The sequence below is a fragment of the Hippocampus zosterae genome, chromosome 17 (genome assembly GCF_025434085.1).
Source record: "Hippocampus zosterae strain Florida chromosome 17, ASM2543408v3, whole genome shotgun sequence".
NCBI classification, from domain to species: domain Eukaryota; kingdom Metazoa; phylum Chordata; class Actinopteri; order Syngnathiformes; family Syngnathidae; genus Hippocampus; species Hippocampus zosterae.
This window is the reverse complement of record NC_067467.1, coordinates 6,137,458-6,163,527: the sequence shown is the minus strand read 5'-3', so window position 1 is coordinate 6,163,527 and position 26,070 is coordinate 6,137,458. Positions and strand designations below refer to the sequence as shown.

Here is a 26,070-nt window from a genome sequence, read left to right as displayed (position 1 = left end):
ACATTTTCCAAGGCCTTGCCATGCGTTTTCCTTTTTTCGTCGAAAAGTGTATTCGAAGAGCCAGAGGAGCGAGGTTGAAATGGAGGATGCAAAAGGAGGGGAGGGGGGGGAAGAAGGGACAAGTGCTGCACCCATCTGTTCCGCCAGTGCAGGTGGAGTCCCATTCACTCATTTCTGTGTGTGTGTGTGTGCGTATGTGTGTGTGTGTGTGAAGAGGTAGGGGGTGGGGGACAGGAAGAAAGGAAGGGCATTGAGAAGCAGGGAGTGGAGTGATGGAAGGGCAGGGAGGGAAGCGAGCAATGAGGAGTGGGGGGGGGGGTGGAGGGGGCTTTCGTTGATCTCTCTCCTGAAGGGGATAATGGGCGAGGAGCGCATTGCAATGGCCGCCGCGTAGCCCCCTCCCTGTACAATTAGCCAATCGGCGGCCAGCTCCGGCAGCCAGAAGCAGCACATAAAAGAAGAGCATTGCAGCAGAGGAGCAGAAGGAGACTGCGAGGCGAGCGGGGAATCGAACACACGCCCCCCCCCAAAAAAAAAAAAACCAAAAAAAAGGAAAAAAAATAACACACACTCCGAAGCAGCAGGCCACCCCCCCTCCCCTCCTCATCATCCTCCTCCTCCTCCCATCCTTTGGACACACCCTGCCAAGGATCACACTGCTTCTCCGCTCTACTATTTCTTTTTTTATGATCACACATCACCATCGGAGAGAACGCTCCTCTCTTCCTCTTCCGTCGTTCTGCAAAGAACCCCCCCTTTCTTCTCCTCCTTTTCATCCAATAGAGGACCCTCATACAACCTCCGCAGGCTGAGACCTACCGTCAGGTCCCAGTTTGTATTTTTTTTTATCTTTTTTTTTTTTTTTGGGTGGAATTTTTGGGAACTCCGGAGAGGGGAACCGTGCGACCAGAGCACCGTGCGAACAGAGCACCGCAAGAGCGCCGTCGAGCTTCCGCAGAAAAGAGGGACCTAGATTTCCTTGTCGTTGCACGTCAAGAATGGTTACCGTACGTATGCCCTCTGTCTCTCGTCTTTCCTCTACGTTGGCTCCTGGGGGGGGGGTGGGATGCTGAGACTGCATGTTGTGTCTACCGAGCCCCTTTGTGTTAATGTGTTTGCTGCACTGCCATAGCGTGCGCACATGTGATGCGGCCATCTCGCAGCAGTTAGCGTCAAGATGTCAGGTGAAACGGGCAAACTCGGGATTGTAGTCAGTGGATGGATCGACTGCGATTTTTGCAGACGGGTGAAGGGCTCCGCGGTGGTATTTAAGTCTTCCATTTTAGGTTTGACTCTCTTTGTTGCACCTGGATTAATGGCAACATTGAATTCCATACAGGGGAGAAATGCGTTCATTTGGGAAGGGGGAGGCGAAGGGAAGGGCGGGTTAGTTGGTTTTCTTGGCCCGGGTACGCGCATCAACAAGGATGCCGGAGACAAAACGCGATGCCTCGGAGGCTGCCAACAAGGAAAGAAAAAAAAAAGATGAAAAAAACAAAAACGGTTGAGTCACTCTGTAATGGGGGAGGAGAGACGTTACACATGCTTTGCCTTTTGCTTTTGTTAAAAGGAATCATTCCGAAATTACGACGTGAGCATGCGAGTGAGCAAACAGAGTTAAGCGGTCTCCATTAAAAAATAAATAAAATAAAATAAATACAACACATGGCGGCCATGCTCGGTAGTAAAAAAAAAAATGGGAGAGATGCAGGGAGGATTTGGCTCGGTTGAGTGGCCTGTGGACCGTTTTTTTTTTTTGGGGCGTGTCAGGATGGACACCGGGGCCTTTAAACCCAGTGATGAATTGTTCATTGAAGGATTTTATTTATTTTGAATGACAAAGTGAAATGATACAAATTCATGTTGGAAAATAATTCTAACTGCAACACCTGCAATCATATTTAGAGCATTTTCTAACAATCATCCCTATTTCTTCCATGTCCTTACCTATCACAAATGGGCAGAGACAGTGTGACACCACCCCAACCCCCCCCCCCTTTTACCCTACTCTATCTCCCGCCCCTCCCTCTCCTCCCCCCAAAATGCACACACGCGGGCCGCAGCCCTCCTCCAACGCCGCTACTGCAGTGCCAAAGCGACTCAAAAAGCGTTGAGTCAGACAACCTTCCCGAGGCTCTTACACAATTCAAGGACAAGTACGAGCTGAGGCCACCGTGGCACTGAAACGGCCTCAACGGCTATTTTGTTTCCAAAACCACTCACATTACATCGCTTGATGATTTAAAAAAAAAAAAAGTCATGTCACTTCGAATTGAATTTATCCCCCCCCCCCCCTCCAACAGTGAGGAGGCATGGATGAGACACGTAATTATGTTATATAAGCGGTGAGTCGCTGCTCGTTATATTACTATACAATTAGCAGACTAACATCACGTAGCCATGATGGAGGCTAAAGGTTAACATGTTGCCGCTTCTACATTTCCCTTTTTTTTAAACAACAACAAAAAAAAGCCATCGCATCAGTCAAAAATAAATATCGGATTTTTTTTTCTCGACTTGACTGTAAAGAGTCATTGTCCCGCAGACCCCCCCTGCCGCGCGCATGCACAAAGCGCCACTGTTGGCATTAATATTCATAGTGCCGCCGCGGCCTGTGCAATAGGGAGAAGCAGAGGAACGGGTGGCTCTTTTGTTTGGGGCCGTCAATACGTTTATTCAGCAAAAAAAAAAAAAAAAAAAAAGGGACTCGCTCGCACGGTGAATGCCTGCAGAGCTCGCCGGGAGGGATGGGGGGGGGGGGTCACATGGAGGCCTGGTGGGGTGGAGGTTATGCTCGACACAGAGGAAAAATGAGAAATTGACTTTTACATATTTAATTAAAAGGACCGAGCAGGAGATGAAGATGTCAAATGGCCACTCCCTTTTTTTTCAGCACGCTGGATAGCTCTCGGACTGATCGTATTTCAGTGAGCTGCCGTTTTTTTTTTCCTGAAAGCAGCGCTCGACTGCTGCCTTTTGTTTCAAAATGGTCTCTCTCTTTTTTAGAATAAAAAAGCTTGATGGCGGCTGACATGAGCTGTGACTCCTGTCGGCCTTGTTTTTTTCTCTTTTCGTTCTTTTTACAGCTGCCGCGATAATCCCTAAAAGTGAGGAGAGTGTGCCTAATGCCCTTTGTTTGGGATAATCCCGTAATCTGTGTTATTTAGAAGGCTCATTTACACTTCAGTCGAGCACGAGTGTGAGTTGAGAGAAAAAAAGACGGAAATTTGATAGAATAAGGGAGGGGGTTGGTTATTATTGCAGGTTTGCCATACGTCCCCTTTTTCAATGTCAGACTTTCACTTGAAAGTCATTTGAAGGAACATTTTTTTTTAACTGTGGATGTATACATACACATAAAACATTTCATTCGACTAAAAGTATTGGAGTAGAAGCAAACTAAATGTTGAATGGTAAACTATTTGGCCATACAAAGCCTTGAAAATGCAACCACTTTGTTTTTGTGTCACTTTGGCTATAGGTTAAAAAAAAAAAACAAGCAGACTATTCCCAGTGCTCGCTTTTCCTTCGCTTCACATCTCGGTTTCATTTAGTTTCGAGTGATTCTCACAGTGAGCATAACGTGTGATGACTTCCAGTGTACACCACATAGCCCGCAGTGCCGAGCTGCATTTGGAGCAGAAGTGAATTGGCAGGCCTGTTTACATGCTACTCAAAGGAAAGGAGAGAGGCGGAGACCAAAAACAAGGCCGCTTTTAGGCGGAGTCATGCAAGCGCCTGACTTTTTTTTGTTTGTTATTATTATTATTTGTGAGCTTTGTTATTTTATATATATTTTTTTCCCTTTTGGGTGATCTCCGAGTGTAGGCCGCGTGTGAGCTTGGCAGCGAGCGAGGCAGGAGGAGGAGGAGGAGGAGGAAGGAGGACTCTTGTGTTTTGCGTGCGAGTCTGGCTGGGTTGTGCGAGAGGAGGCTGGCCTCGGCGTTTGCGTGCGAGTCTGGGAGCATGTGTAGGCGATGCTGATGCAGTCGATTAAATATTAAGGGAGAATCTCACTGAACCCCGAAATAGAAGGTGGAATGGGGGTGGGGGGGGGGGGACACACCAGCGCTAGCATAACAAATTGAATTCATTAAATATCTTGAAAGAGGGTTTATAAGTGATCATTTTCAGGGCTTTTTTTTTTTTGTTTAAGTTAGCAAATGGGATATGTTTTGATGGATGGTAGAAACAGCAGGGCCGAATCAAAAACAACTTTCCAGTACCAAAGGGAGCGTTTATACTCTTATTTGTGATTCTTTATGGAAGGAAAAGCCTGGCACGAGGGCGTAGCTCCAAAGCAAACTCCCCATCATCGGATTCCTGATTCCTCACAGATAAAAGACCCCTCCCCACACCCCTCTCAAAAGGCTTTTTAAAGGAGTAAAGTATTCTCTGAGATCTTAATCTGCGGTGCCGGCTAATCTCTGAGGCCAGTTCTTGTGAATTATATAATTTTTCACTCCCCGAATATGTTCCATCCCCACCCCGCTTCCAATGCTTTTGTCATATTTGGGACACGAGCGGTTCGTCATATTCCTGCTAGTAGGACGCGTCACATCACATAAAACCACACAAGGGGGCTTGGATTGAAGCAAACACAAGCGCGATTTCTCATCAAGGCGTTTTAGAATGAATCGAAGCACAATAACGACGCCGAGTGGGCATCCGCATCCCGACGTGACAGACTTGCCGGAGATTATTTTTATCTTTGGGACAACGACGCTGCTGTCCCAACGTAGCGATTTCGCCGTCATCTTTGATTGGTCTTTGCCACGTCTGCGCTTGCAGTGTTAACACGGGCATACACAAAGGAGCAAAGGTCTGCTTTTATCCGTAAAGGACGCGGACGCAAGCTTGGAGTAAGAAAAAGCCACGCAAAGGAAGGCATTAAACACAATGCAGTCTTTGAGGGGCGGTTGCCCGGGCAACCGGAGCGGAGGTGAGGCTGGGAGGAAGGCTGCAGGTTGCGGCGATGGGAAGGGGGTGGGGGCAGGTGAAGCTATTCATAGATGCTGAAGGAGATGTGAGAACATAGCGCACACTTACTGTACCCGCATGCGCTTAGGAAGACGACTCGGACATTTCATCATGTTTCAATTCTGATCCGATAAAAAATTGCCTTCAAAGTAAATCTTTTCATTTTAAAAATTCACTAAGCCAATAGGAATTCCAATAAAACGGGGATGGCAATGGCTAGTGATGAAAAAAGTGGAAAGGGGCGTGGCCTGGACGAGGCAACCAATCACAACAAGTATGACATCATACACGTCCAATCGCAGGCGCTGTTTATAATCGGAAGATGGAAAGACTGAGCGGGAGAGCTCGTGAAAACTCGATGATAAGGTACCTGGCACCCCCCGCCCCCTTAAAATTTTCTCAATGGATTTAGACGATTCACAAAAATGATCAATTTAAGAAATAAAAGGCGGATTTCCGCATATCCGCGGAAAATTGCAACAACGTGCGCAATCATGCCAGAAGTCATCTGAAACCACGTCAAAATGAGTTTGTATTAAATATACGGTTGAGCCGCTTTTTTGCTCGAATTTGTGTTGATGTTTTCGGGTTGCAATTTGAGGTCGCCTCGCGCCAAGAGAATTCTCTCCGCTTTTTTATATTTATACAGACAACAAGCGCGCACCACAGGAAATGTGGCGGCGCTGTTTTTGCAGCGGGCTTTTTGCGCTGGGAAACAAAGACACAGGGGGGAGGGAGCGAGCAAGGGAGGGGAGGCGTTTAAAAAAAGAAATGGAAAAAAAAAAAAAAAACTTCCAAAAAGTGGAGCAGGAAGTTTCGTTTCTGACCGCACAGCTGTTACTTGAGAATCCCCCATGGAACAAATTAAGCAACACAACGCGGCGAGACACGCGGACACACACCCGCTGCACGCGCAAGGTGCAAAATATTGCGATTTTATTTCTTCCGAAAACGTATCGTTTTGCCACCGTGCGTCCTTGTCTTGTGATGTAATGGCGTTTGACCCTGGAAGTGAGCAAGGAGGGGGAAGGGGGCAGAGAAAGGGGGAAAAAGGGACTGTGACATCTGCAGGACCAGAGGCAGGGAGCAGGAAGAGAAGGGGGGAGGGAAAGAGGAAGGGGGGGGCTGTATATTAAATCAGCCTGAGCATCCATCTCCAATTTAGCAAGGCTGATTCCTGACCTTTTCCCCGAGACAAGGACAAAAAGCCACCCTTCATGCGCGCGTGCTTATCCGTAACGGTTAGCATCGGCGTTTGCAAGACGCGGCGCGCAAAAATGTCAGCCCACGTGACGCGGCGGTCTCCCTCAGCAGATAATCAGCACCATGGAAACCCAGGTGTCCAACGGTCCGAGCGGAACCAGTCTGCCCAACGGCCCGGTCATCAGCACCAACGGCGCCACGGACGACAGCAAAACCAACCTGATCGTCAACTACCTGCCGCAGAACATGACCCAAGAAGAGTTCAAGAGTTTGTTCGGGAGCATCGGGGAGATCGAGTCCTGCAAGCTGGTCCGAGACAAGATAACGGGTAGGTGTTCTTTCGTCAAGCGGCGGATTCGGAATGGATTTTAAAACTTTTTTTTTTTTTCTTTGAACGCTTTTCCTCAGGTCAAAGTTTGGGCTACGGCTTTGTCAACTACGTGGATCCGAACGACGCAGACAAGGCCATCAACACACTCAATGGTCTCAAGCTACAGACTAAAACAATCAAGGTGAGAGGACTTTGACAAAGGGGGGGGGGGGGTGTTAAAAACAAAAATCCATAAATACATGCCGGGAAAAAAAAAAAAAAAAAGGAAGTGCAGATTTTCATCTTGAGGGAGGTGATGACAGACGTGGCAGCAGGGAGGGGAGGGGAGGGGAGGAGGGAGGGAGGCAGAAGGTGAAGAGAACAAAGGGAAGCGGGAGAAAAGGGGTGAAAAGCGACGGAGGTCAGAAAGCACGTCGAGGTTATTGTGATGGAAATGTAATTAGGAAGCCATGCTGCGCCGCACGAGGGGTCAGGCCAGGTTACCCCCATCTGCCTCCAATCGGGGCTAATTAGGGCTCAGTTGTTTTTTGTTTTTTTTTTGGACCCCCAAATCAGATGAGAGGGGTGCAGTTGTTAAGGCGGCTACGTTATTAATCGCCGCCATCCTGTTGTCCGACCCCTCCGAGTTGAGTTCAAAGATGATCGGGGCAAAGTGCAGCACTAGAAGAAATCAAATCTCGTGCCGAGCAGAGCAGGTGATTGTCCAACAGCTGCCCGCCAATGACGTACTGCCGCTAATTCAGATTTATGACTGCAGCTGCAAAGAAAAAGTCATCCGAGTACACACAGAACAAAAGGCATCGCATCGCTTTTGTTGTGTCTCAACATGACATTTTGTTTTTGACAATTTCAGTCCTCTTGATAAGGTGACGACTCTTTGGGCTGTCGATTCTTCAGTTTCCTTGTTCCGGTTTGACATCAGGCATGACTACCGATAAGGGGGGGCGGGGGGGTCGTTGTAATATGGGCAAGGGGTAGGGGGTAGAGCTGACAGGATTAGAGGCCATATGGGCCTCAGGCACCATCTGTAGTGCGGGAGAGGCCGGGAGAGGGTTAATTATAGGGCAGAATGTAACCCCCCACCCCCACCCCGCCCGCCCCGCCCCGCCCGGCCGGCCGGCTCCTCCATAGCACCCTAATCACTGCGCCGCACAACCCTCACTTGCTTACACAGTGCACACAATAGACATTTGGTGTTTAGCGAACACCTGTATTCGTTTGCGAAAGATATCAGGCCAGCGTGTTTGATTTGGAAAAAAAAAACAAGATTTGAGCTCATCATATAAGATTTGAGCCGAATTAACCTTGTGGTAAAAGTGTTGTTAGCTTCCTTAAAGGAGCCCGATTCCTGCGAGTCTTGTGATGCATTGACCCTGTTTGCCAGTAGGGCTTGTTCACCCCGGAGGATTGAGACAAAGGAAAAGAGGCAGGCCCCCGCCTGGGGAAGGCGGCTCAGCCTATCTCAAACAACACGCGCTCTGTCTCAAACGCCAGACTCGCAACAAGCACCGCGACGTGCTGAGCTGGGCTATCTCTCAGTCGTGCTTGCAAACAAGAACATTCATTCATTCATTCATCTTCCGAGCCGCTTGATCCTCACTAGGGTCGCGGGGGGTGCTGGAGCCTATCCCAGCCGTCTTCGGGCAGTAGGCGGGGGACACCCTGAATCGGTTGCCAGCCAATCGCAGGGCACACAGAAACGAACAACCAACCGCGCTCACACTCACACCTAGGGACAATTTAGAGTGTTCAATCAGCCTGCCACGCATGTTTTTGGAATGTGGGAGGAAACCGGAGCACCCGGAGAAAACCCACGCAGGCCCGGGGAGAACATGCAAACTCCACACTGGGAGGCCGGAGCTGGAATCGAACCCGGTACCTCTGCACTGTGAAGCCGACGTGCTAACCACTGTACTACCGGGCCGCCCCCAAACAAGAACATATTGTATTAAAAAAAAAAATCCACAATCAGACTTTTCTCTGAAACATGATGAAAGCGAAGCGACAGAAGGGATGGAAAGTGTTGGGAATAGAACGACAGATGCGGCAACGGCGTAACCGAGTCACAAAACGCTTAAGGCTTATTAGCGTGCCGGTTTGAAGTCTTAAAGCAATTGACTCGCGGGGGCTTGTTCTGGACGAGAGGCACCCGACTGATTGGATTGGCCGCGATGGTCTCGGTGCGTCATTGTCAAAGGGACGCATGTTGATGTAGGACTTGGATTCCGAAATAATACAGCGGTACCTCAACTTGCGAACGTCTCTTCATACGAAATTTGAAAAGTTACGAAACGCCTCAACAAGAAATGGTCGCCTCTTGTTACGCAATGAAATTTCAAGATACGAAAGGTAAAAATACAGTATGGCTCGGTACTTGCAACTGCGAGTTTCCTGAACGCAAGATACTTAGAGCTGCTCTGCCATTGGTTATTACCGAGCAGCATCCTGGCATCCCATTGGCTAAGAGGGACCTCTACCATTTGTGTGTAGATAGATGGATATGTGCTTACGCAGCGTTCTCGTAAGTCACCTCTTGGGCCATGAGGCGTTCCGAGCGTTTTACGTAAATGTTGAATCACCAGTCGGGTGATCGCTCGCTATGCTGATGTTTGCCTGGGACGTTTTCCGTTAAAAGCCGATAAAAGCAAACATCCTTGGATCAGTTCTTGACAAAACGCCAGGCAAAAACAACTTCTGAACATGAACTAAAGAGAAAAATGTGGATTCTTTATTCATTTTTACATTATGCACAATACTCATTTTAGTGAGCATAATCTCATTATAACGTGTTTGTTACATATTTTGATGCATTTTCATGCTTCATAAAACATTTATGTCTGAATTTTGGGGGGCTTGGAACGGATTAGGGAATTTACATGGAAAATGCGTCTCTACTGACATTTTTCTCGTTAAGAAATTTCTGCCAGATCCAATTAAGTTCGTAAGTAGAGGTACTACTGTACCTTTCTACTTCCTGATTTGTTGATGTTTGTGTGATCTGTAGGTATCGTACGCAAGGCCAAGTTCCGCTTCTATCCGCGACGCAAATCTTTACGTCAGCGGACTGCCCAAGACCATGAGCCAGAAGGACATGGAACAGCTCTTCTCCCAATACGGTCGCATCATCACATCTCGCATTTTAGTGGACCAAGTCACAGGTATAGCCTTATTTCACATTAGCACGAATCAACTCTGGCCATTGTCGAAGGGTTATTGCCACAGGCCCCCCCCAAACCCCCCGTCGCGGATGCCAAGGTAGTGACATTGGCGTGTTTTCTTATTCGGAGCAGGCATATCACGAGGAGTTGGTTTCATCCGGTTCGACAAACGAAATGAAGCGGAGGAGGCCATCAAGGGTCTGAACGGACAGAAGCCTCTGGGCGCTGCCGAGCCCATCACCGTCAAGTTTGCCAACAACCCCAGTCAGAAGACAGGCCAGGCCTTGCTGACTCAGCTGTATCAGACCGCGGCCCGACGCTACACGGGGCCCCTGCATCACCAGACGCAGCGATTCAGGTACTGGAAATTGAACAACCTCACGGGACCGTCGCTAACCAATCTAGAAAAAGATGTTTTTCCAGGTCAGGTTGCACGTCATTTGTTTGTGTCACGGTGCTAGTCTGCTTAAAAGGGGAACTTAATTAAATGAATGCATTACAAGGCTGTCCCTGAAACATCCAGTGGGCCTAGGAACAGGTTTAATGAACCCATTTGCGGCTCTACGCGGGGCCTAAGATGTCTGGCCTTTGATTTCGGTCCTTTCATGGTGAGCTAGACAGCGACATTGGTCGAGTACCTCTTTGAAGCAAAGTCAAGCCATTATAAAAATGTCAGACTTTTAACTCGCAAATGGAATATCATGAATGACTGAAGAGTTTTTGGAGTTTTAGAAAATGACCAGCCCTCAACGACATTTTCAAATTTGGCCGTGTTCAGATCCTATCAGGTGGCGCGACCCAATAGCATTTGTAGGTCAGACCAAACAGACACACAATTCGCAATTTTCCTTACATTAAGGGAATTGTGTGGTCAAAAAAAATATATTCAAGTGTGCATATCCTTAAAACGCTATCTTTTTCTCTGACTTTCTTTTAAACTGCAGCGTGATCCCTTCTCTCGGAAAGGGACCAGATCCAAATATCAGCTCAAAACCAATGTAAGAGACCAGATTTTTACCATAAAAACACCACTTTCCTAATCACTGCCATACATCCTGACCCTTCAGATCTTGCTAATGACTCACTTGGAATTGCAATTTACTGCTTCCACCACAGAATATTCTTCAGATTTGGAATCAGTTTTAAAGGGAGTCTATGAGGTGGTCCAAGATTGGCTTTCTCTTTTTAACAGTATATGTCTTTTTTTTTTCCCCAATCAATTGATGTTAAACGAGCAGCGATACAAGGTATGCTTTAAATGTCTGTAATGCAATTCGACAAAACTGTCAGAGCCCAACGAATGTGGTAGGATGGTTTGGCACGACACTGAAATGAAGGATGCCCTCTGGAGGCCAGCTGGCATCTAGACTGAAAGGCCAGCCCTGCCTTGTAGAGTTGCGAAACTAACTTCTCCATCCCTTCACTCTCCCTCTTGCGTTGCAGACTCGACAATTTACTAAACGCCAGCTACGGAGTCAAGAGGTAAATGCCAAAAAAAAAAAAAAGGTGTACTTTCAAAAGCATCCATTCTAAAATAAAATTTCAAACAAAGTGCCCGGAATACCATCTGCTGACTTGGAAATTAGACAAACAGCTTCACCTAGCCCCATTGCAGCAGGGTATTCTGGCATGGGTTTGTTTAGCCTTATTTGTCAAATAATTTCACGTCTTTTTTTAATTTTTATTTAATTATTCTTACCAACTAACATTGTCCTTTCAGTTGCTTCAATGTCCCCCTTTTCTCCCCCCACCACCAGCATGGACATACCAGATTGCGTTTTTGCGTCTGTTTGCTCCAGTTTTTGTATGATTTGACTCTTACTTTGCTTTTCATCCCTCTCTAGGTTTCTGTGTTTCGTTTCGACACTGTGGTTTCAGTTGAACATTGTGAATTCATGTCTGTTCGATTCTTGCAGGAGGCTTTTAAGCCTCCAGAGACAATAAGCAGAACGCGTGGGTGTCACACTTTTGTTACAAAAGCGGGTAGTTTTGGAGACACTGAGGTGCATAGCCACTACTGGATAAGATGGGGACGGGAGGGGGGCGGGGAGGTCCCGTGACTCCTTAGCCATCGACAAAACTTAAAAGACACATGGGCATCAGAGATAGCGTAGCGTAGCGATTGTCGTGTGGAACTTCAGAATGACACCCATGGTAGTTCTCCCACTCTCTTCCCCAGATTCTCCCCGATCACCATCGACAGCATGACCAGCCTGGCCGGCGTCAACCTCACCGGTCCCACCGGAGCCGGCTGGTGCATCTTTGTGTACAACTTGTCGCCCGAGGCGGACGAGAGCGTCCTGTGGCAGCTCTTTGGGCCCTTTGGCGCCGTCACCAACGTCAAGGTCATCCGTGACTTTACGACCAACAAATGTAAGGGCTTCGGTTTTGTCACCATGACCAACTACGACGAGGCGGCCATGGCGATCGCGAGCCTAAACGGCTATCGCCTGGGCGACCGCGTGCTGCAGGTTTCTTTCAAGACTAGCAAGCAGCACAAGGCCTGAGAGAGGGGCCGTAGGCCGCCAGCAGCTTTGACCTGCACGGGGGAGGCGGGGCTATCTGAGCTCCGCCCCCTCGTGACATCACTTTATCTATGGGCCTGGACTGAGTCTCTCTCTGACGCTTTCGTACACACATTCACAATATATAATCGCAAAAAGACACAGACACGCGCAAACACAGATAGCGAAACCTATTCATAGGCAAGCATCCGCAAGTCAGAGTTTCAAACGAACCCACGAGTGGAGTTTTTCTGTTCTCTTTCCACAACATGCTAGACCTTTCCCTATCTTTGCCTGGATTGAATTAGAAAGGCTACGTAGCTGGTTTGCTGGGTAATGGGTTGTTAAGCTATCTATTTAGACAGGCTAATGAATGTGACAAAGAATGTGTGCTGTGTGCTTTGATTGAATTCAGGCAAATGATGGCAACTGATGAACAAAAGAAAAAATAGCGAACAATTTTTTTTTTTAATTTAAAGAAGTATGTGCAATTTACCCAAACTTTTACCCCTATAATCTCTGCTAGTATCATGCAGGAGAGGATGGCATTTTTTTTGCTTTTCTTAGTTGTTTTGTTTTGTTTTTTTTTACACTTGGGCATTTTGAATCAGTGACTTTTTTTAAGATCAAAGAAAATGAAATGAAGACACAGTGTTCTCTTATACATCTATCAAAAAAAAAATCTAACTATATATTCAATATACAGGTGGTGGTAATAATAGCCGTATATGTAAGCATTTTCTAAAAAACCTTGACAACTGTTTTCCTGAACTGCTTTCGGCGGCGCCGAGCATCAAGGCAGATCCCTCTAACTCCACGTGAGCTTGGTCGCTCGGACCCGATGCCGATTTAAGTAAACTCGTGAATCTGGGAACCGGAATAAAATAGATAAATAAATAAATAGCCAGTCTGCCCCCCCTTCTCACAGCGTCACTCCAAACAATACAGTACACCTAAGACGAGTCCACCAGAGCAAAAACGATCCCAAAGCTGAGTGGCGCAGGGGGTAGACATTGAGGATTGATTTCCAGCGCGACAGAAAATGACATTTTGCTTTTTCTTTTTTTTTTTTTAGCTGCATCTGTGCAAAATGCGGCATGAGATGCCTCAGGCAATCAGGCTTTGATGGGGAGGGAAGGAGGGGGGGGAGACGGAACCTCAACCACATGTACCTGACACAGTGGTTTTTGCTGGCACGCTACCATACACGAGGCAGCCCACGTTGGTCACGGCTGATAAAGTAATAATACATCGATGTCAGACGGTCTGCGAAGAGATAACACACTCGCAAAAGCAAATGTGATTCTTCTTCAATCTCGTCCTCAGACAGGAACCTCCAAAATCACAACGTTTAGTCGATCGACTCAAGTTAAAACAAGCAACTGAGAAGCGTGGCTTCAAATTCAAGGGCCAAACATTGACAAGAGCTCCAAATTCAAGGACCAAACATTGACAAGACTGTCCCTCGACGTGAAAAAAAAAAGACTCGGTCCCAGAAGCGTGGACCGATGTTTCTCGGTTCGATTCCTTTCAAACAACTCGGTAGCTTCTGAAAAGTCGCTGAAATCCCCCCCTCGCCCAACAACTGATCAACATCAAGATGACAACTTAAGTGTCATAATGCATCTCGAACCCAGCGCTGTGGAATTTTTATTTCTTTTTTTCCTCGATGGAACATGAAGGCCCGCTCGTCTTATCCGAAGTGTCTAGCGAAGAGCAGTCGTGAGCTCTAGCGCGGCAAAGGGCGAAAGTCTTTCGCTATCTGCGCAGGATCATAGATTTAAAATAGAGGTCAACTCTATTCAAGACTTGTTTGCTTTTCTAAATGACGCTGTGTAAGCCAAAGAGGGCAATCTCTTTGAAAGGAATACATTAAAGATAAATCTATTTTTATACATACAAAGGAACAAGACCTTGTGCTGAATTTTTACAGATTCTTAAGCTCGGGGTAAAAGAGAAAAAAAAAATTGGGACGTTGCATGGCTTTTATTTTAAACCCTCTGATGTTTGCAGGCGTGAGAGGGAGGGGGGGGAAACGAGCAATGCGCTGCGCGGGTGGGAGTCTCGGGAAGGGGGCAAAGGAACACTATCGCACACAGCAAATTAAAACCGCTCGACCGTGGCTAACGTTTTGGAGACAAACTTGACAGTTAAGAAGAAAAACAGAACTGAAGTTGACATCAAAAAATAGGTCAAGCCGAACCGTTACGGGGATACTTTTGAGTGCCTCAGACACTCTTGTGCTGAACTCGTCGTGTACAGTGTTGCTTGATGTTGCTTCTTTGGCTTGTAAATCCCAGATGAAAAAAAAAAAACCACCAAAAAAATGTGCGGTGAGACCATCTCATTGCCCGGCTGACAAAACCAATCGCTGCTTGTAACGCCCCCCCCCCCCCCCCCAAAAAAAGAGGATATGCGCAGATTTGATATGACAGGGCGGCCTCGTGGTGACCACTGAGCGCGATTCCTTAGATAGAGTAGATTTTTTTTTTTTTGACATAGAGTTTGGTCTGCCAGTCAGTAAAACTGAACTCATTCACTCCCAAAGATGTTTTTAAACGTCTTTTTCAGACTGGGTCCAGAACCGTCTGGTACTGAATGAGTTTTAAACACAACACGCCCCCCCTCCCCGCCTTGATTAATTGCTGTACAAATCTGTTATTTGTGGCGTCTTCGAGGACCCTTTCCACAATTTGCGTTCTTTCTTTTGAACATCAAGCGATCATTTGTGGCTCCTCAAACCCACCGAGCAAATCCCATTTGCACACATTTCACGCAGACACGAGTGCTAAAGGGGCATCTCAGAAACAAGCAATCAATCTTATCACCTCTCACTAAAGGGGAGCATTGGATACAGTAGCCCGCCCCCTCCTTGACATTTCCGTCGCCTGCTTCGTCTCACGATCCATTCGATCCCTAAAATCACTGCTTGGCCCGAATATAAGACGGCCCTGATTATGAGACGACCCCCTCTTTTTCAAGACTCAAGTTTGAAAAAAAAGACTTTTTGAACACCAAATTAATTTTAATACAGAAAATAATGACAGTACTACAGTGCTACCGCTATTTTTATTTTTCCTGGCAGGGGTTCACTTTGGCCTGGGAGTCAAGTTTAACATTCGCTTCAATGATATCTGGCGCCATCTAGCGTCATGAATTGGTATAATGTCTAGACCCCGAATATAAGACGACCCCCACTTTTTCAATCTTACGTCAATGCAAAAAAACCCACAGTCTTATATTCGGCCATTAATCGAGCATCTGTCGATCTCACTGCTGTTCACGACTAATTTGGCTAGTTTTTGGTCAGGCATTAGCGCCCCAATACCGACAAATTTCGCTTTTTAGGAAGTCGGAGTCATCTAATATATTGCCGTCAAAGACCGGAATGAATCTACATACTCAAAGACCACCTTCACTCAAAGAGAGCCGAGGAACAGGAAACAGTAGCGCACACGAACACACACCGCTTGAGCGACAACAATAATCATGTTAGAAGAAAAAGACAAAAAAGACAAAAAAACTTTCCTATGGAACAGTAAGTGCAATGTGCTTTGTTTTTATATTGACTGAGAACAAATGATATATATTTTTTAAAAAAGAAATTAAACGTCACACTGAGAAGGTTTGCGGAATAGCGAAAGGAACAAACAAGCAAAAACCATATCGGACGAACGACGGCGCAAAGACGAGCCGGCTCGTTAAGGAGAACTCAAATGAGAGAGCTCTGATCTGGAAATTTCCATGACGACCTCCTCAGCCCCCCGTAATTTGTGCTCTGACCGTACAAGCTCAAAGACTCCGACTGAACGGAGCAACCGTCAGTGACCTTGAAAGGAATACTGTCTAATAGCTCATCAGTTGTTTTTTTGTTTTTGTTTTTTTTCCCGCCCATGTCGACTAAATATCTTTTTTTTTTCCTCTTGTAATTTATTGATTTCAATTGCATATCAGGACTCACTTGTTTATTGAGTGTATTTGTGTTGTTGATGTTGCCATAGAGAACACACATATGGGTCGATTATGTTTGGTTGCATTGATTGGGTACGGTTTGTTCTTTTATTTGTATTTATTTTTTTCCTCCATTATCGGATTAGTTGCAGTTTTTTAAAGTGTATGCCGATTTTAGACTTAGATTCTTTTCGTTCCAATCAAAATGTGTTCGATTGTGTTTGTAAAAGTCTGTGGTAGCTTTTGTTGCAACATAAAAATAATTTAAACAGAAAAAAAATGTCAAAATAGCGCCGACAAACTTGTATTATTTGGGCGACTTTAAGCTTGTAGTTTTAACTTATTGTTAACTTAAAAACTATTTATTATGATTATTATTATTATTATTGCCTCGTATGAAGTATGTTTTGTGTATATTTATGGTTTATTTTGTTACATTTGCAAGGTTAAAAGATTTTTAAGTTCTTTTGCCAAAATTGTGGTTACACCATTTCGGAGTTTTTTTTTCCGGGGAGAAAAAAAAAATTAAACAAAAACAAGGGGGACAACTAGAAAAAACAGCTTTAGAAGTTCGATTTGGAAAACGTTCTCCATAGTCAAAGAATGCACTGCTATATTTAACTAATTGAACTGTATAAACATACATGCTGTGTGCTAGATGTTATGCCTTTACTGCCTGTGTTCTGTTTGTCTTGTTCAATGAGAAAAAAAAAATCTTTTAATTATTTAACCTAATCACAGTCTTGTTTTTTTTTTTTTTTGTTTTGTTTTGTTTTTTCAACCGCTCAGTCAGAGACAAGGGGCGGCCCCACCGCCAGCCCTCTCATTTCTTTTGAGGCATCGATTTAGGAGGAGGCGGGGTTGTCCCTCGCAAGATGCTTTCCTGTCCGCGCTTGTCTAAAAAAGGGACGTTAGGGAGCGTTTCAAAAAAAAAAAAAAGGGAGCGCACAGTCTTTTGTGCAAGGAGAATGTTTGCTTGGCGCCCATAAAATAAGCAGGGAATCTGGATCGAGAATTTGTTTATCGATGAATGACAAGCGGGCAGGGAAGGTCTTGTTTGAAAGGGGCGAGCGGTTCTTCTGTTTCTCAACCAACTGTATTTTGTGTCTATTTATTTAGAAGAGGGGACTCAGTATATTATTAGTGATGTTTTTCTTACATTTTTCCTGGAAATGGTAGAACAAACTCCAAAAAACAAACAAAAAAAAAAGGTGAAAACGATCAAAAGTAGTGGAATACAAACACTCATACATACTTCCAGACATGACCAAATGAGCAACGAGAAATGAACAAGAAAAAAAAAAAATACAAGTAAAACCTTTCAGTTTAGTTTAGAATATTTACTACTGGGATTTCAGCTGAAGACGCTTGAAGACTTTTTCATGGAGTTGTTTAATTATTTGTACTTTACATGCCAGAAAAAAAAGAAAAAAAAAAGAAATAAAACTTACAAATATGAGTGGGCCCCATTTTGTTGACTGAACAAAGAATACCGCGTTGTCGTTTTCTCGATGATAAAGATTCACAGGTGGTAAGAACGTGCAAACGCTGGATGATGTATAAAGTTGAACCTTGGTCACTTTGAAGACAAACTAAAGAGGGAGTGTGTCAGTTCCAAATATGAGTGATCCCCATTTCATGACTCCGTATGGGAGAAGAAACTAAAAATTAAGCATTGAAATCGGCAAAAAATGGGGTATGTCAAAGATAGAAAATATTTTGTTGACTGACCAAACACACCAAACTGTCATTTATGCCAATTATGAATGATTTTTTTTTCTGAAATCGAAAGCTGAGCCTCAATTAGCAAACAAACTGACTTCACATTCCTGCCAACTCCATTTCACATCATTTATTTACGTTGCCGCATTTCTCTCAAATGACCACAAACGCCATGTAAAAAGCACGCACGTATTTATTGAACACAGTGAAGTCGTCGCGCGGCGGCTCCTTCGCCACTTCCTGTTGCCGCGGCGACGTGGTCCCTTGGTGAACACTGCAAGAGGAGCACAAACACGTTCACGTTGGCACTCCTTTGTTGTCTGATTCAAACTGCTTCGCCGGGTGTCAAATCCCCGTAGGGGTTGAATTTCCGAGGACTAAGCGCTCACCGGCAACCGGGCCCGCTTGGCGTGCTTTTCTAAGATCAGCATTGACAGCGGGCTATTGTATTAGATCGAGAATTATGACGCCACCATAAGCAAGGCAAAGACATTCAAGGACGAGACTCAAGAAACACTTTTCCCCCCTTTTAACAATGAATGACACCGACGGCCATGTTGTGAGATTTCAGTAGGATTTCGTACAAAACGCCACATGATTAATGGAAAGACGAAAATGGAAAATTAGCGTTCGCAGGACCAAACGACAGACATCCATGAAGAGGGTGCCCGAGTGCAGCATGCAGTGGCGCTAATCCCGTTATGAACAAGTATTACAACTATCAATCGTGCATTTGGCCACTAAATACTTGCGGCATGGCACAAGCTACGATGGCGTGACGGCAACAAAGTCACGAGCGGGCATGCGGTAATTGATTAGTTAGCAAAGACAACTTTGGCTCCGGACGACTGCAGTGCGGCATTTCAACGCTGCCAAATGCTTCCGTGACATTGAATCTATTTTTTTATGTCCCGTCATTAACGTCGTGAACTCTTAGAAAGATGCCATTACCTTGCCTCTGCTGGGGTCCTGCTTGTTCTTCAAACACAGAAAGGAGAAAGCCAAAACGGCGCCCGTTCCCTCGCCATCAAATGCCGAGACGTGCGATACGGTCGCGTAAGCGTGTCAACTGCAGCGGCGTTTCATTTTAATTTTCGGTTGAGCTTCGTGCTTAACTCATTCACTCCCAAAGACGTTTTTAAACGTCTTCACGGACTTGGCCCAGAACTGGCTCGTAATGAATGACAGGACTGGTTTCAAGTAAGAGCGATAAAACGTGCAAAGCCAAAGACTGCAGCACATGCATTGTTTAATCACTTTGTGATTAAAATATTACTCACGGGTTGAGTCGATTTTAAAGTTCTGTATGCAGCATGGGGTCCAGGGTCTTGGGGTCCTGGCAGAGGGCAGGAGTGGTGAACTCCATTAAGTACTCGCAGCGACTGGGCTCTGTCGTGGACGTGACGACAGTCTCCTTCCCGCATTTTAGCTTGACCTGCCAGACAAACCCCAAAATTGATATTCAATTCTGTTGTATTGTTTCTCTCCCCCCCCCCCGCCCACCTTTGAGGTAAAGCGCTCAAAGACTAACCGTGGTGGCTCTGTTGGGACCTTGCCAGCATCCCAATCCATTCTCGTACTTCATCACGGTGTAGACGTTCCCCTCGGGACCGTCCCAATGACCCCAGGTCCTGAGAACAAAAACAGTCAGACGTTGCCAAGACAAGCCAAAGCGTTTAACGCAGGACATTCTGCATTACCCTAAACTGGTTTCTGAGCCGCCCATCTTGGGTTTCTGGGTTACTTGTTTAAATGGGCACAGTCTGTAAATGTATCTGGGGAAAAAAAAAAAACAACACACATTTTAGCGCCAAACAACACCAACCCCCCCCCCCCCCCCCAAAAAAAAAGACGCTGGCACATACTCGCTTGTAGGTAGGTCGTAGCACTGATTGTAGAGGTACGCAAACTCAGCACTGGGTCCAAAGTCTGAGGACGTTTCCTTTTCAAGGCTCCTGTAGAAAAACACGCATCGTGAGATGGAGCGCGGCTGAATCAGGGTGGATTCATACCACATATTTCAAGTGACATCGTTCGGATGCTTTTGCTGTCAATTGGAAAAATTGGGATGTGGCATGGCAGCGTAAACAGAAAAAAAAAACCCACACCAGCTTTTACGTGCAGTTAGATCAATGCATAAGGGTTATTTTATGTTTTCCATCAACGTAAACAAAGCCGGATTGGAAATGTGTCCCTGTTATATGGAACTACACCCAAAATTGAACAAATAAATCTGAAACAGGCACTGAATTGGAACGGAGCACTTGGACTTGCAGTTGTAAATCCAGCCCGACATGTCGCAAAAGGCACATTAGTATTACTGGAAAAAGACGCCGCTCGTCCGGCCGTCGTATTCCGAGTATTGTACTTACTTCAACTGATCATCCAGTTCCCGGAGGGCTCGCTCGGTCTCATCAAACTGCTCTCTCGCCTTCTGGGCAGCTAGCACAGCAAACATGCTATATTCAATTACGAGGGCTAGGCCTTGATGGGGGAACTTAATGCACACAACATTAAGTTCGCCTACGCCATCTAATGAGATCATATAGTTTGCCGGTGGCCGCCAACTACACCGCTTCATACAAAAAGGCATTTCCATGCTGGGCCACACAAATCAAAGTCATAAAACATTACGGAGAGTACACGCTATGTTCCTAACATCACACAAGGCGTCATTTGTGTATTTATATGAGGTGTAATGGGTCAAATGAACTTACATTTTATACCTCCCCGGTTTTATACTGAGCAAATTTCCTCTGGTGGTATAACCCCACAAAAAAAGCCAGCAAAAATACTTTCGATCAGGGGTGTCAAACATACGGCCCGTGGGGCTGAACCGGCCCCCAAGGAGGTTCAATCTGGCCCGCAGGATAATTTAAAAGTAACAAAATGCATTGAAGACACAAAATGAATATTTTAAATAAAATGCAATTTGTGGATTGTCCGCTAGGGGGACACCCCGTTTGGATCAGAGTAGAAGACAACATTGTTTTGATCAGAGATGAAAACAGCAGTCTCAATCTGTCACTGAGACAGACCCAACACAGCAGATGGTACCAAGGCTTTTTTATCCCAAAACAAAGGAAAGACGTGATATTTTTTGTTATTTATAGCAGAGTATGGTATAATGTTAATGGTCTGGCCCACTTGACATCTGCCGAGTCCGTACGTGGCCCACAATGTGAAATGAGTTTGACACCCCTGCTTTAGATGCTCACTGAGCTGAAGTCTCACACGTGATGATGATTTGAACTTTTGATATGTACTGCATGCGTTTGGTAAAAGCCCACAACACACACTACGATCAATACGCAAGGTATATTCGGGTATGCAACGACACCCATTTTTAGTGATTCATCATCAGAGTCATACTCACCATCAATGAGGTTCTGCGTTTCTTCGTCGTAGGGCGGCATCACCCCTTCGTCCTCGTCGTCCTTCTTTGCTTTTACCACAGGAGGCCTCTGTGTGAATAGCGCACACACACACTAAGTGAGTCAGGGGAATCAACTTTACTCACGTCGTGCAGCGAAAGTTCCACATGCGTACGTTGTAGTCGGCGTCATCCGGATCGTCGTCATCTTCCTCCTCCTCCTCCTCGTCGTCCACCTCCTCCTGATCATCATCATTGTCGTCATCTTCCTCTGGGATTTCGCCCTCAGAGTAATGCTCAGAGTCATTGTCGGGGAGCGGTTCCCTCGTCTCCTCGTGCCGCGTCTCCACTTGGGACTGCCGCCGAGAAAGGTCCACAACGTTACCAGACGTGAGCCTCGTACCGAGAAAGCGCGCCATTGGTGGAGGTGTCATTGCCTTACCTCGGAGATGTATTTGTCTTTTATCTCCTTCCAGACAGCCTCGAACGCCACCGTGTCTACTTTGTCCACACCTCCCAAAAGGCCCTGTGCACAATTTAAAGACTGTACCGCCTTTTTTTGGGGGGGGGGGGGCTTTCTATCATCCATCCTTTTTTTTTTACTCTACTCATCCTCACTATGTCATCATAAACACAACAAAGGCTGGTGTAATTTAACTCAGGTTTATTTTGCCCCCATTGTTGGTGGATTTAACAGATTTCAATACTGAACATGTAGTGTCATAAAATAGCTTTTCGGTGTCAGCTGTTCGACGCAATACATCTACGTTCGCACTGCATATCTGAGTTTTTCATGTGGTGTGAACAGTGCCATTTCATCCACTCCACCAACCGGCCAATCAGGAAGCTCACTGAAGCCAAAACAAATAGGAGCCATTGCTTATGTTAAGTGTGTATCATGCCGCGCTAGTCAGTCACCACAATAAATATGACACGGGCGAGTTTCAACTGCAATTTAGTGACCGCAAAAGGCGAATGAGGCAAACTGTACCACTACTCTTTTCTTCTTTTACGCTTTGGATGCCCTGTGGCACAATACTGCCACTCTCAGGCCAGTCTTGGTACAACAGCAGGTAGTTTCGTGGAGGTGGTGTGCTGGCACACCACACAACGGAAGAGCAGTAAGAAGAGAACGCACTTGCCCATTTCTATTGTTCAAATGATAAAAATCAGAGTGTGTGTGTGTGTTTGTTGCTCAAAACTTTTTTTTTTGTTACCTGAGCCTCCATTTCAGTGAAAGAACCATCGGAATCGGTGTCAAGCTCACTGTGGGACTGGAGCTCCGTCAGGGAGACGCTGAAATTTACATCAATTTGATTGGTGAATCAAACCATTGTAGTATAATCTTACAAAACAAAGTCATCTAAAATATAGGCAGGAAATAGCGTCAGGAGTCCACAAATATTACATATGCGGTCGCGATAAATTATTTTGTGCGTCATTATGGTTTGTGTGTTGATACTTACAAGCCGTCGCCGTCATCATCCAGTTCAAGAAACACCTCAGCCATTCGTGCGTTGTCCTTCTCTGCGCGTATTGCAGCCTTCTCATCTGCAACAAACAATGATGACATGAAATATGAATAAGTAATGACCCGATTCATGCGAAGCTGCTACATGCGACACAGATGGCGCTTACTTTCCCAAGCCTTGAGATGGCGCTCTTTAGCTTCTTTCTCGGGCTCCTCCGCCGCTTCCTTCACCGTTCTCAGAGCCTCCACCTTCTCCTCCAGTTGTTTCTTACTGGCCTCCAGGTCAATTGCTTTGGCCTGCCAGGACAAACGCAGCCATTTATTCAAACATGACGATGTGTTAACTAAACGAGAAAGACATTGGCTACGTGCTTTGTCATAAGATACTGTATTCATAAGTCAGAATAATAAAACCTCCATGTCATTTTTTGCAATTTGGTTTTTCATTTCCATCCGCACCTTTTTTTCTTCCAGACCCCTCTTGGCCTCCTGAATGAGTTGCTGTTTGAGAATGAAGCCCTCCTTTGCAATCTCAGCCAGTTTTTGCAGAACCTCCTTCTCCTTGCGCCCCAACTCCCTATGAATAGAAAAGAGTATTTTAAATTGAGGAACCTCTAAGAACCTATTCATACCTCTCAAATTGGAGCATTTTCCTCCCTTTCCACCAAAGTCAACTACGACCCAATTATCAGATCTTTCTCAAACAATATATGCATACTTTTTTTTTCTTCTTCTTCTTCATGTTGCATTTTTTTGACTGATGCAACTTAGTACCCTCAGAAAAATACAGTCATCGTTTCTGCCCAAGTGAAGACTCCCCAAAATGTGTGAAAAACAGTCGTGCAGAATGTTAGCGGAGAAATCATTCAGCTTGTGGTGTGCCATGTCGGGCGTCTTAAATGAACTCACATGCCGTTCAGAATTTCTAAAAATGGTTAATTTGTCACAAAATGATTATGCGCGAACCAATGAAGTCACACTTACCGGCAGGTGTTTGGGCAGCTAGCACCGCTGTTGAACTCATCTGTTCCATCACAGCAGTCTGTAAAGGGCAAATTTCCATTTAGTATAAATCGTGATCAGCTGTGTCAAAAAAAAAGGGGAAAAAAGAAAGAATGAACTAAGTGATCTTACCGCAAACACCATCATTGATGCGGGACGATGGGATGAAGACTGGTCGATGGCCCGCGTTAGTGCAATGGAAGCTGCCATTGGGGCAAGCCGGAGTGCCTGCAAGCGAACAAATGAGTCTGATGTTTCAAATGCAATTTGGAAGGGGCGGAAGGCTGCCGGATGTACAAACCTGGCTCATCCGAACCATCCTGACAGTCACAGTAGTCATCATTTATCCTGTCAAATGAAATTGTGCGGGAGCCGTCCAAGCAAGTAAATGGTTTTCCCTCCACGTAGAAGTGCTTTTCTGTTGGACAATACAATAGAGCGATTTCCAATTATCCAAGGAAACAGACAGAAAGCTTCACACTGGTGGTACTTATGAGTGTCACAATTTATTGGCTTTGGCAGTCAAGAGCCTTTGCTCTGGTAATTTTTTGTTTTATTGTTGTGTGCAAATATGTTAACTCAGTGGGGCCTGGGATTTTTTTTTGGCTTGCTTTTGTGACGACCAATTCTAATTCTGATATTTGGTCGGAAAAAAAAAAAATCTGAGGACCGCTTAAATTGGCCACTTTGTTTTGCGTTCCTGAACGCTTATGAAGACTACCGACTGCTGTCAGGCTGATGAACAAAAAATAACAATCATAATAATAATAATAATTAAATGATGTGAAGGAAAATTGTAAATAGTAATGCGATTTATCCATTTTGTGTTCATATTGCATTTAATTGAAAGATGTTTGTTGTTTTTTTCTCTTTCTTCTTTCTACATACATTCTTGCTGCTGGAGGCTGTAAATTTCCCCAGTGTGGGACGAATAAACGATATCTTATCTTATCTTATTCATTTCAACATGCCATCTTTCTGCAACGGATACCGGAAGGAGACAAACTTAGGGAACGTAGTTTCTCAACATATTGACTACGGCATATGTATCAAATACGATGCAATTACTTTGTCACTTAATAGTAGACGTCATTTGGGATTAACTCAAAATGCACGCACTTCGACTTTAAGCAGTTAAATTCCATTAGTCCACCAATGGATGACACTAAATTCTACACGCTGTACCGTTATACCGTTATTGTAGAGTGCTGTATGTTGGTGTTTTCTTTTCGGGGTTAGGGGAACTGCATTCGTGGCATTTCAATTCATTTTAATCAGGAATATTAATCTCAAATGCTCCCGTCTTACTTGACAGCGATACACCGCGGGGGCGCTGCACTTCCACCGCCGAGACCGCAGCACTCAGCAACAGCAGAGGGATCAGGCTCTGATAGGCGATCGCCATATTTCTGCTTCTGCTCTCTGTCGAAAACAGACAGCAATTAGACGTAGAATTAAGACACAACGGGACCAGTCATTGAAAATGGATGTTGTCTGACGTCACGTCAGGCAATAAGGAGCAAGCTCAAAACGATTCTAAGGGGGCGATGTGTGCAGGGATTAAAAAAAACACGCTAAAACTCCCGAAATGCAATTCAAACCAACGATGGAACTCGTTTGGCTTCAGGCGAAAACGTCGCGGCACAGGAAAAAATAAAAAAGGCAAACGTACCCATTACGTTCTTTCCTTCCCTCGAGAAGGCAAGCTAAATGATATCTGTAGTCTGACCTCGCGCCGCAGTTCCGCAAAGACGCATTGCGCATGCTTACGGACCAGGCCCTACTGTTTTAAGAGCGTATGATTGGTTGGTATTTGATCACATAGCTAACTGTGATTGGTTAAACTTGGGACATCTGCTCGCTATTTCATCGAATTGTCTTTTGAAGTACATACCGATTGGCCGAGAGAGGTGTCACTCAAGGCGCTGCAGCCATCTCGTGGCAGTTAATAGTTGACCTGGAGTTTGATTTAAAAAGGTCACATGAGATATTCAGCATGTTATCTTCAAAAAATTATATATATATGAATGCTAATAAATAATGCTGTTGCAGTATGGCGTTTGCAATACTATACGTAGTGTATTTGACCATAAATAGACAAAAGAAAAATTACATTAGAAAACATGTAATATAAAAATCGACCTTTATTGTATTTCGAACACACTTTACAGTACCGAACAGTGAAATAAAAAGGAATATATATATATATATATATATATATATATATATATATATATATATATACACACACACACACCTGTATATATGCTTATTAAATGTGTTTAGTCACAAAATGACACCTCGGCTCTTTTAAGAGGAAAAAAACTTTCATAAAAATAATATAATAAAAAATAACCGGACACATTTTACACGTT

At 45.1% G+C, this 26,070-nt stretch overlaps 2 protein-coding genes and 1 long non-coding RNA gene across 13 annotated transcripts; 1 reads left to right on the top strand and 2 right to left on the bottom strand.

Moving 5' to 3' along the window:
* The first annotated feature begins 521 nt into the window (after window positions 1-521).
* Window positions 522-12,509, top strand: elavl3 (ELAV like neuron-specific RNA binding protein 3). 10 transcript variants are annotated; one of them, XM_052048329.1, is made up of 8 exons: window positions 522-1,007; window positions 6,295-6,511; window positions 6,592-6,695; window positions 9,519-9,672; window positions 9,802-10,030; window positions 10,617-10,670; window positions 11,116-11,154; window positions 11,831-12,509. In XM_052048329.1, exons 1-8 carry the CDS (start codon window positions 999-1,001, stop codon window positions 12,177-12,179), a joined length of 1,155 nt encoding a protein of 384 aa, XP_051904289.1. In that variant the 5' UTR covers window positions 522-998; the 3' UTR covers window positions 12,180-12,509. The 10 variants fall into 10 exon arrangements, with proteins under 10 accessions (XP_051904289.1, XP_051904290.1, XP_051904291.1 ...); XM_052048330.1 differs by having other exon boundaries at window positions 523-1,007; window positions 9,805-10,030; XM_052048331.1 differs by having other exon boundaries at window positions 523-1,007; window positions 11,852-12,509.
* A 237-nt stretch (window positions 12,510-12,746) lies between these two features.
* On the bottom strand, window positions 12,747-16,733 carry LOC127590156 (uncharacterized). Its single transcript, XR_007959554.1, has 2 exons — window positions 13,636-16,733; window positions 12,747-13,603 (listed from the first exon to the last, which is right to left on the bottom strand). It is a non-coding gene; the product is annotated as an uncharacterized LOC127590156 (long non-coding RNA).
* A 238-nt stretch (window positions 16,734-16,971) lies between these two features.
* prkcsh (protein kinase C substrate 80K-H) lies at window positions 16,972-25,475 on the bottom strand. Of its 2 annotated transcripts, none has more exons than XM_052048321.1 (18): window positions 25,368-25,475; window positions 25,004-25,117; window positions 23,997-24,113; window positions 23,828-23,923; window positions 23,678-23,735; window positions 23,153-23,270; window positions 22,861-22,990; window positions 22,689-22,773; window positions 22,440-22,518; window positions 21,665-21,748; window positions 21,399-21,578; window positions 21,226-21,313; window positions 20,222-20,291; window positions 19,715-19,804; window positions 19,550-19,624; window positions 19,381-19,480; window positions 19,130-19,284; window positions 16,972-18,123 (listed from the first exon to the last, which is right to left on the bottom strand). In XM_052048321.1, the coding sequence occupies exons 1-17, from the start codon at window positions 25,369-25,371 to the stop codon at window positions 19,144-19,146; spliced, it is 1,629 nt and encodes a 542-aa protein (XP_051904281.1). In that variant the 5' UTR covers window positions 25,372-25,475; the 3' UTR covers window positions 16,972-18,123; window positions 19,130-19,143. The 2 variants fall into 2 exon arrangements, with proteins under 2 accessions (XP_051904281.1, XP_051904282.1); XM_052048322.1 differs by having other exon boundaries at window positions 25,195-25,446.
* Window positions 25,476-26,070: the final 595 nt, after the last annotated feature.